Raw genomic sequence first — 13,825 nt, 5'->3', positions numbered from 1 at the left:
TTTTTTTTTTTTTTGGGGGGGGGGGGTGGTGTGGTTGGGGTTTTTTTGTTTGTTTTGGGTTTTTTTAAAAAAAAGAAAATGTGGAAATAATTGGAAAAAAATATTACATCCAACTAATTTACATTTGAATGTGCCTTAGTTTCTCCCATACCTCTTTTACCACAAGTAGTAATTCTACAATAGCTAAAAGAAACGGATGTGATTCAGTTATATTAGACAGTGTATACAAAAATGTCCATGTTAATGCCTGTCATACAATCACAGCTGTTAGTCTTTTTAGTAGTATTTTGAAGACTCTCAGTCACTTCCAGCCCCTGTACAAGCTCCCTCCACCCACATCAGCGCCCTCTCCTTCTTCGCTGGTTCTTGCTTGGGGTCCTCAGGAGACTCTCTCGATATTTTACGTTTGTGTGGAACATTCGGACCATTTCATGGTCTTTGTTATCCAATACTCTGGGCAGAAAGAGAGATGATTTCTGTGTCCTGCGAGTTTTAAAGCCCCTTCTGGGTCGTCCTTTCCCATTGATTGAGACATACCAGAGTCTCTCTGCACTGGCTTTGCGCTTGGTGCCAGCTCTGTTAGGTACAGTCCGGTAAAGACGGGACGCGTAGGTGTTGTAACCCAATTCATGGATCCTCTCCACAAACTCACACTCTGCATTATAATTTTCCTGTAAAGAAAACATGACAAAGTTTAAGAATTACTATACAGGTAATAGCTCTCTTCGGCCTCAATAAGATTGGACTAAAGTATTAAGAAAGACTCTACTCAGTTTTAGGGTAAGGACAGCAACATGTGTGAGAAGAAAAAGCTCAGACTGGTGCTACAGAAAGCAAACAGAAGAGGTTCACTCAGCCTGGACTGCTGTGCAACAAGGAGTTCCTTGTCAGCAGTACAAATATACTCTATGGATCAGAGACAGAGAGAGGCCACAAAACAATCTGGAAAAAAAAAATAAGCAAGACAAAGTGCCACGTGAATAGGAATTAAAAGCTTTGCTGATTGTTCAGCTGTAAATTTATTTTTTCATGTTTAGATCATTTAACTGCTGCCTATCAAACTTGGACATCCATTACAAAGATCAAATTCTACTATTTAATGTCAAATGTGGCTCTTTAACTGACATATTAGTAGTTGGATACACCTGCTGTCTACTGCATCCAGTTTGATGTGGATATTTGAGCAGTAAACAACATCTTTATGAAACTTCTTTGATTGCTTCAGCACAGCAGAATGACAATACACTCTGTCCACTTGTGTGTTCCTCCAAAATGCCGGGCTGCTCCTTTATCACAGACTGTAAAGGAGAACACACACCTATCCTGTGTGTTCTCATTTTATATGATCTATCAAAGTTTGCCCCTTTTCATCCAATGTTCAACTGAGAGAAAGCAGTGCGTAAAAGCCTGGCATGAGGAACTCCTTTCTCCTCCCTCAGAGCAGTAGAAACAAGACAAATAAAGGACCTCCCACACTGTATATTGTTTCTTAACTACAAAATCTTCTTTACTGTACCTGTGTGGTTAAGACCAGTGTCTAACATAAGTAAAGCACAGAGGCAGAGGTGAACTGCTATCGTGGTTTTACAAAGGTTTTTTAATTAGCATCACATCTCTGGAGGACATGGCAAGGACACAGGTAGCTAGGCTGGGGCCAGAAAAGCCATGGGTTCCATTAACAACATGTCTTTAATGCTGTTTGCTCACCAGAAATGCTGATAGACAGTCAACAAGATTTTAAAAGACTCCACATGTCTCAGCTTCACAGCTGTAAAACGGAAGTGCCCTTCTTTGCAAGGACAAGGTTTTCATATGATGTGGTTCTGGAGCCCACGCAGCTACCATATGGAGGTAGGTTTGTCCAGCTGCCTGCCTCGGTTCTGCTTGTAGAGCATTTAATCACAGAGCATAAACCTAGAGGATTATCACAAACTGCTAAGGACACAAAGAAATTCAGTAGGCTCAACAAACTAATTTTTATTGACTTGAGAAAATGGGTGATCCAAGGGATAATGGAGTTATTCCACTACTGTTTCATAAAACGCTCCCTGTGTAATTATCCCCAAAGAAGTCACTCTTATGTGAAATAGGGACCTTGCACAGGTTCCCGGCACAGTAACATCAGTAAAGTCTGGTCAGTTTTTTCTAGGCAAGCTAAACCAGGAAGTTTCTCCCAACCTGAACCCTCACCCTTTGCTGCTTCTCTGAAAAAAGCTGGAGCAGAATGGCTTTTCCTGGATTGTCCCCCCCTAAGCTCTGAAACACAAGTTTGGAACAGTCTCTCAAACTTGAGCTGGAACAGCAAAAAAGTATCTTCTCTAGTTGCAGAGGAACCTTTTACGGCTGATACTCCTCAGCATGTGACAGCTGAATTAACTTCAGGATGGCTTAATGCTCCTCACACTATAAAGGGAAGTCTAGGAGGAAAGGACTCCATGGGCTATCCCACTACTCTAGGCTTTTCTCCACTCTAGGATAGGAGCTTTTTGCTCAGGATTTGTTTAGTCTTACTTTAATTCAGTTTAATATGGAGGAATGACATACCTATTTGGAATAAGAGAAAGATGAGAAAGAACTTGAAAATTCATCCTTCCCATTAATTTCTTTGAAGCAGATGCTGGCTCTGAGCTGATGGAGGAGCTCCATTAGAAAAAGATGCCCATTTTAATCAGAATATTAACTGGAAGCAGAGAAGTGGCCAGCCTTATCTCTGGCACAGCAGAGCTAACACATCATCATCACATTTTCCTTTACTAAAATCATTTGTGATCTGCTTCTCTGCACCAGCAAAGAACCATATCTTCACACATAAGCACTTTAATCAGTGTTCATTACAAGAGATGTGTTGCAGAACCTGGGTCATAAACACTATCAGAACACTCTTGAAAAGGTGGAGTTAAATACATTAAAACCAGGGAGGCAACCAGTTGTGTTACCTGGGCTGCATTCACACGGAAAACGCTCACACTGCTTGAGGATATATCCCGCTGTTTGAATCAACAGAATTACATATAATGACTAGTTGGAGGAAGCAAATTTCACATAGCCCTATTTTACCCTCTTCAAATCTGTTTCCATACCACAGGATTCTTGGACAAGCTGCACAGTATGGCTGTTACACAGTAAGAGATCACAAGATTGCTAGGGATGTAATCAAAGACAATGGAAGAAATTCAAGTAGGTAGATATAGTATACATACTGACAAATACGGCTTAGAATGTCCCTGAATGTGAAGAAGTCTAGGCAAAAGTATTTTATTCACCGAGGGGAAATATTAGCTGGGCTGAAAAGGCAACACTCCAACCAGTATCAGTACAGCCCAGATTTTACTTCAAAGATGAGGACAGAAAAATGACGTCAAAGGAGTAGAATAAGGTGTCTATTTTCACCTCTTGCACCTTCTCATGCTTCTTTTCCTTGCTGTAGCCCTGCCTTTTAGTACTGGTAAATTCTTTCACTGCCCAAACAAATGCTCTGTGCAAAGAAACTCCTGTCAGTAGGCTGCTTTCCTCTATCAGCCATTCTCAGTTGCTTCTGGATATTCTTTACCTGGCACACATATCCTCTGTCAGTGCCCAAGGTCTACATCAAATATAAATGTGGGTAACTTTGAACAGAGATGGAAGTTCTGCACTGCAAAAGCTAGCTCCTGAGGTCTTTGTCAGTGCACCAAATTGCCCAGCACTTTGGCTGCGTGAAATATCTTTGCCAAATACATTCTTCTGCCTTTGGCTGTACTGGCAGTAAGAAAGTAAGAACACAGCTTCTTTCCACTTTTAAAAATATACTGATTGGGTGCCTGTAACAAATTCCACACAGATACCTGTTATAACATTACTCTTCTCTCTAGGAATGTTAATTTATAAGAAATCAGTGCTCCCCACTGAACCTGTTCTCCCCACAAGAAATATCAGGCATATGCCAGTCTTAAGTATAACTTACTGACGCATAAAGTCTGCCCCTTTTGTTCATGGCCAGGTATCTGCCAGAGAACAAGCCCTTGATGGCAACGACTCCAACATCAACAGCAGTTATTTCAAGAATACCTGGAAACAGAAACAATTGTGAGACATGTTGCTGCTCCCCATCGCGTGTAATTTTTTTCAGATGCGTTTGAATGAGTGCTTACCTGCAGAGCACGAGTTCACAGCTATCACTACCTCACATCAAAATCACGGTGCAATCTTGTGAATGAAATGGGACTGTTATTTGAAACTATATAAAATGATGACAGTGTGGGAATTGTTTGAGACAACCTTGACAATAAATCCCTAGTTATCTGATTGAGTTTGAACTCTTTAAAAATTGGAAAAGATCTGACACTGAACTAGAGGTTCACTTAATCCTATATGTATATAAAAAAAGTTTAAATCCTCTTAATGCTTAGGAACATGAGAGCTCTTGACTTACGGAAACCAGCCACAAAGCTGTCCATTTCAGGACAAAGCCCTTGCTGAGGTCTCCAGAGGGTAAACTAGTGAGTTGGCTGCATTTTAGAGCCATATATATAATCACTAAAGGAACTTGCCATTAAGAAGTCGATGTAGCACACCAGACAAGGACAATATGACTGTCCAAGACAAATCAAAAGGGAAGAGATTTTCAGGACATCAAAGATCGTGTCTGAAACACAGGAATTGTGTCAGCTGCCAAAATGTTTATGTCCAGGCAAAGGTACTATGATGCTGTTGGAGGCACAAATGTCTCTGGAGACATTGTGTTACCTGTGCAGGGTTTGCACAAACTCTGCTCTCAGTTCTACAGCCATGAACTGATGTCTTGGTACTTTCTATGAGTGTTTGGAGGTAAGAGGCTAGCCTTGCACTGAAACCCATTGCTGCATTTCAGCAATGCTACAGCAGAGCCACAGTCCTGTCCCCTTTCCAGGGCTGGGTTGCTGGCCTGACCGTGTCTGGGAGACTTGGGGTGGTTTTGGTACAGCTGTTTTGAATCAGGCACCGGTTCGCTGCTGAAGGATGCCTCCTCCAGGCTTTGATAGCGAGGGGGTTTTCCTCTAGGAAATAGTGGTTTTCTTTTATGGACTTCAGACATATCCCTGAGGTCTCCCTATCTCTGTGTGCCATCATCAGTCGGGATTTACGCTTCCTGGGGTGGCGAGGCCGGGGCGGAGGCAGGGCTGTGCCCGGGGCCGGCTTGGATGCGGGGGCGCCCGGGGCTCCGCGCGGGGCTCCCCCCGCGGCAGCGGCGGAGCTGAGCTCCGCTCTCCTCCCTTCTGCCGCCCTCGCATAAACCCCCTCATTCCCGACCATATCCCGTTTCATCTTAATTACCGCCGATCCTCGGCACATGTCAAAGGGGACAGATGTGATTTAGCCCGAGGAAGCTCAAGCCCCCCGCGGGAGACAAGTCGGGGCGGGACGAGGGAGGCGAGGGCCGCCTGCAGCCCGTCGAGGAGGGCACAGGCACTCAACCTCGGGGAGGTGTGAGGACACCGGTTGCCCAGTGGTCCGGACCGGAGCAGGGCTGGCGTGGGAAGCCCCCGGCAGAGCGAGGGCAAGTGACAGATCGGGCGGGCTGTACAGGGCAGATTCCCGGTGCACGTCGGGGGAACTTGGGGCTTGGGGTCCCGCTTTGCTCCGGGGGACTGAGCCCCTCCGCCTCCTGCCATGTCCCCGCTCAGGAGTTCCCTGTCCGGACCAGGGGCAGAAGGGGCTCCGTCGGGCCCGCCAGTCCCCTGGGACTGAGCGGTAGTCGGAAGGTGCGAAGGCGCGGAAAGGGCTCTGTGGCGTCCGGTGGAGCCGGAGGGACTGCTCCCGAAACGCCGAGGCGAGGTCTCTCCAAGCCCGACTAGGGGAGGGAGTGAACGCCCCGGCAGCTGGAGGTACACCCAGTCCCCGACAAGGAGCCCCAGCCACCGGGCAGCAGCTCCTGCCCCGGGGCAGCTACGGGCAGGAGGAGAGGAGGGAGCGGCTTCGCCGGTGCCCCGTCCGACACCGTCCCGGCACCCGCCGTCGCCTGGCCGTCGGTGCTAGCGCAGGATGCAATTGGTCCGAGCGAGATACCCCCCTCCCCACACACCCCGGCCCGGGGGGAAGCGGGGCGGGAAACGTGTGCCCGGTACTCACTGAAGACGCTGTTTTTCTCCAGGGTGCCGTTGATCTTGCCGTTAGGGTGGATCTGGAGATGGTACTTGGTGGCACAGTACAGTTTCCTGCGCCTGGGCGCTCCCCCGAGGTGCTCGTAGACGCCACCGCGGCCCCCCGCATCCCGGCGCTGCCGGGGGTCGCTAGCGGTGGCTCCGGCGGCCTCGGGCACCCCCGCGGCCCGCCCTGGGGACCACGGCTCCTGCAACAAACTCAGGAGCAAGATCCAAATTATAACCATTGTGGCATGATGGCCGCAGCGCTTAGTCTGCTGGGGAGATCGAGGCTTGGAGCAAATGACACCAGGGGTCCCATTAAAGCCGTCTTGCTAGCAGCACTCCAAAGTTGCAGAGCACACACTGTTTCGAGCCGTGAAGCATTGGCAAGTTTTTATCAGCCTCGATCTGGCCCTTTTATCTGTCTCAGATTTACTTAAATCAATAGAAATCAGCAAAGGCCACCGAAGAGTCCCAGCTGTTTGTATTAGACGGAGCTGCCGTGATCAGCCTTCTCCTTGGGTTTCCAGATAGACAGACGGCATGCATGAGAGACAGAGAGGCGGGGGGGGGGGGGGGGGGGGGTGGGGAGGAGGGGGAGAGGGGGGAAGAGGACGAGAGAGAGAGAGAGAAAAAGAGAGACACCCACCCACTGAATTTCGGCAAGGACTGTGGGGAAAATAGTTGATCGACGGAGCATAGAAATAAAAGCAGCTTCCTGCAACAATAGCCTGATCTGCGACCAATTGATACAAAGCAGAGGAGGCAAAAGGTATCAGTCTCGTGTGAACTCCCAGAGTGCAGCGTGGATAAAATTACACAGCATCCCTCCCCGGCGCACCACACACCCGCACACCCCCGCACGGGGGGCTGGCTGCGGTCGTCGCCCGCCCCGCTGCCGCCCGCCGGCCCCGCGGAGAGGCGCGGTACAGCCGCGGACCCTCCGCCGGGCACCATCACGCCCTGCTCAGCCCAGGGTCCGTCCGCCGCAGCCAAGGAGGCGGGTGGGGGGAGGTTGAGGGAGCACGACAGGCACACACTGATGCTCGAAGCAAACGTCTTCGGGAGATGGCTTTTGAAAATGCGCATGTTAAATGCAGAAGCGTAAGAAAGGGGGTGCTAGTCCGGGCTTCTCGGTAGGCGGACGAGCACGTTTTAATGGCTTTCATTAGTTAGTGTTTCCTGAGCTTACCCCCCACCCCCGCAGCTTTGTCCCCTGTGTGGAAAGCAAACTGTTATTACAAAATCAGTCAGTTCACGGTTACAAGTAATACGCATTATTTAGATAGGTCTTTCGAGATTTAGTCATTTCTAAATTAACTTCGACAAAGTAGGGCCCAGCGAGTGCTATTATATACATCCCTGAATGCATCTGCAAGAAGTTGGAGCTAATCCTTTTTCTTAACTCTGGTGCCTGGTAAGTCTCATTAGCTACAGCAGATCTGCACTCGCTACCATGTAGCTTCACACAACTGCCTACGCTTTCAAAATATGATGGAGCTACCTATAAATAAATATAAAAGAAGGCAAAATGTTCAACAACTCGGTGAATTACGCTGTCCCTGTGTGCTACTCAAAGGCAGCTCGTTAATTAGATTTGCATCTGAAACAGGCAGTAGGACTTTTGGGGAAGTGTTTGAGAGATAATTAGTATTAATGTTCTTGAAGGGCACACAAATACACCTTTGAAGTGAGTCACGCCAGAAACCAAGAGTTTGACCTTGATCAATATATTTTTTTCCAGAATCGGTGAACAAGAAGAGGTCTATGAAATATTTTTGAAGACATTTCTATGTAGAGCAAGAAGATTTTCTTACATGTTAAAGGGATCTTAAAAAATGAAAAAAAAAAAAAAGAATAAATAAAAAGAGGAGCTTTTACTAGTGGGAAAATAAGGAACGGGATACGACCTTTTCCTACAAGGAGGACGAAACGGTCTCGAAAGCTACTCCCTATTTTAAGCTGTGCTTAATATTTAGTAGTTCTTCAAGGCTAAAAGGCTTTTCATTATGTAGTCGTCTGGAATAAAAGGAAACACATAAAAAACCCACAAGCACCCCTCTCCGCCATTACCACCCCTTCCTCCCCCTTTTCTTCTCCACAAGTTAAGCCCTAGCCTCACAAGGAGAGTTTGATCTGGGAATGATAAATGTTTGTACAATTAATTCTTTATTGCTGTTCTTCTGCAATGCCACTTCCAGGCAGTCATGTAGTTCCAGTATATTTAGTAACAGTAAACGACTAGAAATTAAAATAATTAAAGCACCGTATCCGCGTAAAAATATGAAAACATAAACGTACAGGACCCCAGTCTTGGAGTGTATGTATGTGGGGTGGAAGGGGTCATTGCTTGAGGGCCAAATTCCTAAAATAAAAATCCCTCTGAAAAACATTCCTCGCGGGGGTGCACCGCACACCGTGCCCTACGGACTCGGAACCTCTGACAAGCTTCAGGACGAAAGTGGTCGCAGAAAAATAACTCTTAAGATGCCACGAGTCTCCTGAAAGATGCTTTCACCGGCACCCCACGAAGGCGAGCTAAACCATCATTACTCTCAGTAGTCATAGCCGACTCTTGCGACTAAATCTCAGGTCTCACCTCGACCCTAGCGCATCACCTCGTAGATGTGCAGCTGACGTCTTACAGTTTAGGATTTGCACGGTATTTTTCAACAGTGCTCTGAAAAACAAACAAAAAATCCCAACCCAAAAATACAACAAACCCCAATCCTGCGAGATCCTCCTCCCACCCTCCACCGCAATAATAAACCAAAAAGAATAGTGGGTGGAAGAGTAACACGTTAATGACTTTTCCTCAAATTGCTTCCATCTTGATCACATTTTCATAATTAGCACCATCATCTACAAATCTTTCCGCCCTGGGCATCTGACACAGACAGGCTTCCCAAGCGATGTGTATTCTACTTATTAGGGAGAGGAACACTGATAGGTCTATCATTAATGGTTCCCTTTCAAATGAAATGAATACGACCTCCACGGAAATATCAAAGGGTTGTAGCTACCTTGTCTCACTCGGCACAATACCGAATAGCAAGCAACCTTAAGACGTTTTGCTCTAGTCAGACATCTATACAATAAAACATAAGCCCACTCCTGTATATTTTAAGTTGTCTGGTGACCATTTCTGAAAACAAAAAGGGTCCCTTTGATGTGGTCTCATTCTAACAGGGGGTGGGACGTCAGATGTGGTCTACCGATTCTTTCTGGAAATATTTTTAATTATGCCCCAAAGCTCCTTGTAGCCCCCAAGTAATAATCAGAGAGCAGTTTGAGCCTGTTACTTAACGTGGCAGGGAGAACAGGGTCTCGACCGTGGGTAACTAAATTAGAATTACGAGCGATAACGATCTATTAATTCATTCGAAATGTGTGATTTAAAGTGGAACACGTTAGGTATCTGTTACTCTTTATCCTTGATCTTGCTAAGGGAATATTTCTAAGCCTTCTCGCAGTTAAGCCTCAGAGCAGCGCATCTGCTGGCCAGTCATCGGGTAGAAGTGAATATTTGAGACAGAGGTTTTTATCCTTACAGCGTGCACGCTGCAAGCACTTAACTGATACCCTCAGTAATCAGTTAAGGACCATTATTCGGATACATACGTCCAGGACCGCAATGTATATGTCTACATACGTGTTACAGAAATGTAAACATGGGAAAAAAAACCCAAAACAAAACAAACCCAAACCCACAACATTTTTAAAGCCTCCCCTCCCCCCAAACTAAAAATACCAGCTAAACTGAACCAGCGCTAAACTTTACAAACACGCACTTCGCAACGATGCGGCTGTAACGCCGCTGGGACTCGGGATCTGGTTTTACTGCGCGGCCCAACGCCAGAGCCGCTGCTGCCGCCGCAGCCTCCGCGCCCGCCCCTCGCTCCTTCGGCCCCCGGCGCTGATTTACGATGGGTCCGTTACTCTAACGAGAAGGAAGTTACAATTTGTAGAGCAGTAAATAGCGAGGCGGTGGGCGGAGCTCCCAGCAGGGGAGGGGAGGGAGTGGGATAAAAAAAAAAAAAAAAAAAAGTCGCCCTCCTTCACCAATTAAAAATCCATCCCAGCTGAAATGCCGACCGTGGGAAGGTCTCAAAGAAAACACGGCCTCGGTGATTATTAGGTGTTTGTTTGCAATGTGCTAATGTCATCTTCACAACATAACTTTCCTGCCCGATGCAGTTCTTTCACACCTGCTGATATGGGGAAGAGGTTATAAAATTCAATTGATTTTATCCAGCTATATTTTGTTTGCTTTGTGGTTTCCTAGCGGGGCTGTTCTGCACCCCGTGAACAATATAATCTTGTTTAAATGACTTTCCAGACCACACAGCATCACATTACCCGGTTCTATACGTGTAGGCAATACTGTTTATTGTATCGTACGCTATTAACTCCCAGAAAGCAGGATGAAGGGAAAGTGGAGGAGGAAAGCTCCGGGGAGTGAATTCATAGCTTCCGAGGTTCAGGTCGCTTTCTCAGGTGGAGAAAATAAGATTTAGATCATTTCAAATGAAAACGGATAGAAAGAATTCTCTGAAGGAAATGTTCAGTGCATAACAGGCATATCACTCTTTTCCCCTTTCGCCACTTATATGTAATGTATCTCATGTTTAAAGTTACTTTTTATAGTTTATGGACAAGCAACTTGAGGTCTTCAGATTTAGGACCATACAATAGATTCTACACATATTGTGTGATCTACTGCTATATCGCGCTTCAGACAGTAAATTATTTCAGAAGTTTTAAACTTCCATATTCAGGTTAAAAGCACGTGTGGTTCACTGATACTTTGAGATCTGATAACTTATTTGCTGTTGTTGATGATATTATTGTTGTTATTATTATTGTTGTTATTGACATGAAGACATAAATGCCTAAATTCATTACTCCAGGCAATTTCTACTAAAGCTGGCAAGAGTTTCTTTGGCCAAGAATCGAGGGATTAACCCTTCATTCAAAGTCCATGGAATTCACTAAGAGCCTTTTCTTTAATGCTGGTGAATTTGGATCAGGCCCAATCTTATTACTAGAAAAATTATTTTCCTTTGTCCTCATATAATATCTTAACAGCTTACTGAAATAATACATTAAAATAAATGAATGTAGAAATATTGAACAACAAAAAAAGTCTCTCTCTTTCCTCTGTTGCTTACTCCTTTTCAATACAAGAAACAAAGGGAACAGGAGAAGTAACATTACCAAAACATGTGTGATGGTGTGGTTAGGTGACTATCATATGGCTCGTAAAGGTTTGTGTCAGACCCAAACCATGCTTGAACAGGATATTCTGACCAATACAGAACTGTAAATTGCAGCCATGAAAATAACAAAACACAAGGGGTATGGGGATGCCCAGAAGGGGTGAAAGGGAGTATAAAAACAATAGAAATGTAATGTTGGTAATTTAGGGGACAAGATTTGCATACCTGCTTCACACCTTTGATATCTCAATCCTCCCTTAATAGCTTGAGCTCTTGGAAAAACTTTGCTCCTGTTTTTGGGGAACTCAGTATGTGTTTTTGAAATCAGCTTCAAAGCATTTAATTAGATTTAGGGGGAAGTGTGGTGTACCTGAGAGAAGTATCTGGCTCATATCCATGATGTAATTGCACTTCGTGCCTGAAGGAACTGCTATTCAGATAAATCTCTTACTACTTTTAGAATTTATCCCCTGGTTACATTCACAATCAGAGGCTTGTTACAATCTCATTCAGCCCTGCAAATCTTTGGGAATTGGGTTACCTAAAGATAAAAGATCTCTCTTTCTCCAAGATGTGGTTGGATCAACACTTTGCAAAATCAGATGACAGGCCCAGGGGTCAGGCCCGGGTCTGTGCATGGGGCTGCCCAAGCACCAGGGCTAAAAACTGGAAGTAGCTGCTGTAGGAAAATGCCACATGCATGAAATCCTTGGAAGAAAAAGCCTAGTGTGGGAATTAGCCACTCCGAAATGAAGATTAGAAACTTTGGATATTCTGGTTTTAGGGAAGGCTACTTCAGATCGAGGTTTGCATCACACAGCTGGGGTTTTCCCAGAAAATCCCATTCATGGTCATATGTTGTCCTAAGGTGGTCACAATGCAAAGTATCTTGAAGTTTTACCAAGATCGAGTGATAAGAAAGAGGGCCAAGTAGGCAGGAGAAGTACAGGAAGGAAAGTTTATGCAACTTTCAAATCTAAAAAGATAATGTACAGGACAAACAGAAACAAAAATTAAAATCAGTACCATAGATGAATTTCAGTGAAATTCCCTCTTTTGCCTCAAGGGAAGAGATGAAAGCACTTGGCATTTGTCACCAGTGCATAAAGGAATGATCCTGTTCGTATTTCTCTCACACACACGTGCACAAATGCACACTGACATGCCACACAGCAAAGGTGAGAGAAAAGAAAATGTGCAGTGAGAAGAAGGAACAAATTAAAAGTATCTTTGCTTCTGGTACTCCCTGCATCTACCTATCAGGACCTCTTTGGTTAGAGAGTTTCAGATACTGACTTTGCCATCTCTCTCACGTTTGTGTTAGGCAGGTGGGAGGCACTCAGGAGGTCTGCGGTGGAGGAGAACACAGCACCAGGCTCTTGGGCTTACTCAAGCTATCAGAAAAGTGGCCTCCACTTGTACAGACCCTTCCCACAGGCTCCCTCTCTAGGGAGGGACTGAAGCTCTCTCTTGATAGATCTGGAACTCCCTAGAGGAACTTAGCTGCTGAGAAAAAACATATACGATATTTTTTCATATTTTTTTCCTATTTTCTGGAAGTGAAAGCCCTACAGCACAGATCATTCTGACCATCAGTGCGAACAAGGAAGAATTAAACTCTTTTCACTGCTACCTTCCTCCAGGATTTTTTTTCTATTTATCTGAACACTTTAACATTGACAGTTCAAGGTGGAGCTTGCAGTATTTTTCCTGAGTGGTAGTTTGCCTAGCAGCACAGCTGTCATTTGAGATGCCATGACACTAAGTTTCCTTTTGCATAACGTTTCAGCATCCCTCCCCAGGGTGCTTGGTGTCTGGGTATTCAACCCTCTTTGCTGGCTCCTTCTGCAGCCCCAGCAACCCTGGTAGCCCCTGGTGCCTTGCTCCCGGCTGCCCTCTCTCCCTTGGCACCTGCTCTCTTGCAAGGTAGAGGGCTCTGGCACCAGGGTCTTGTTCTGTCCCTGGTTACACCACGTGGCAGATGTGGCCTCAGTTCCTTTGGTGCTGTTTTTTTCTGAAGCCTTTTACAATTTTCTTTTTGTAGTAATTTCACTAATTAGGTTATTAATCAAGTGATCAATACCATGTTTTAGACATCCCCTATCTGACAGCACGGAAAGTGTTGGGTAGATCAAGACAATTTGACTCTCCTGTTTCAACCCAATTTCACAAGTGGGTAAGGCTGTCAGGGCTGATGGATCTGAAGGTATATTTTTCACCTGTAACATAAAGAGGGAGGTTCAATAATTTATCAGTATGTTATCGTAGTACACTTTCTAATCTGAGACAATCTTCTACTACTTCTTCTGTCCTTGGAAAAATTTCATAGAGTGATGACTCAAATTAACACTATGTTCACCAAAAGAAATGAAAGATGTTCCTAGAGAATCTTAGGAGAAAGATGTAGACATAATTTGTGATTGATGACAACACATAAATGGACTGTGACACATCTGGTGTCACAAAGAAGGAGGAACTCTAACCCTCTCCTCACTACTCACAGCC

The 13,825-nt window shown here is 45.3% G+C and overlaps 1 protein-coding gene across 1 annotated transcript; it reads right to left on the bottom strand.

Moving 5' to 3' along the window:
• Nucleotides 1-338: 338 nt before the first annotated feature.
• FGF3 (fibroblast growth factor 3) lies at nucleotides 339-6,346 on the bottom strand (the record flags this gene model as incomplete). The annotated part of the gene is made up of 3 exons (XM_084263665.1): nucleotides 339-671; nucleotides 3,944-4,047; nucleotides 6,088-6,346. 3 exons carry the CDS (start codon nucleotides 6,344-6,346, stop codon nucleotides 339-341), a joined length of 696 nt encoding a protein of 231 aa, XP_084119791.1.
• Between the last annotated feature and the right edge of the window lie 7,479 nt (nucleotides 6,347-13,825).

The sequence above is a fragment of the Gallinula chloropus genome, assembly GCF_964237585.1.
Source record: "Gallinula chloropus genome assembly, chromosome: 4".
Taxonomy (NCBI): domain Eukaryota; kingdom Metazoa; phylum Chordata; class Aves; order Gruiformes; family Rallidae; genus Gallinula; species Gallinula chloropus.
Note: the sequence above shows the minus strand (reverse complement) of the source record. Positions and strands in the feature narration are given on the sequence as shown.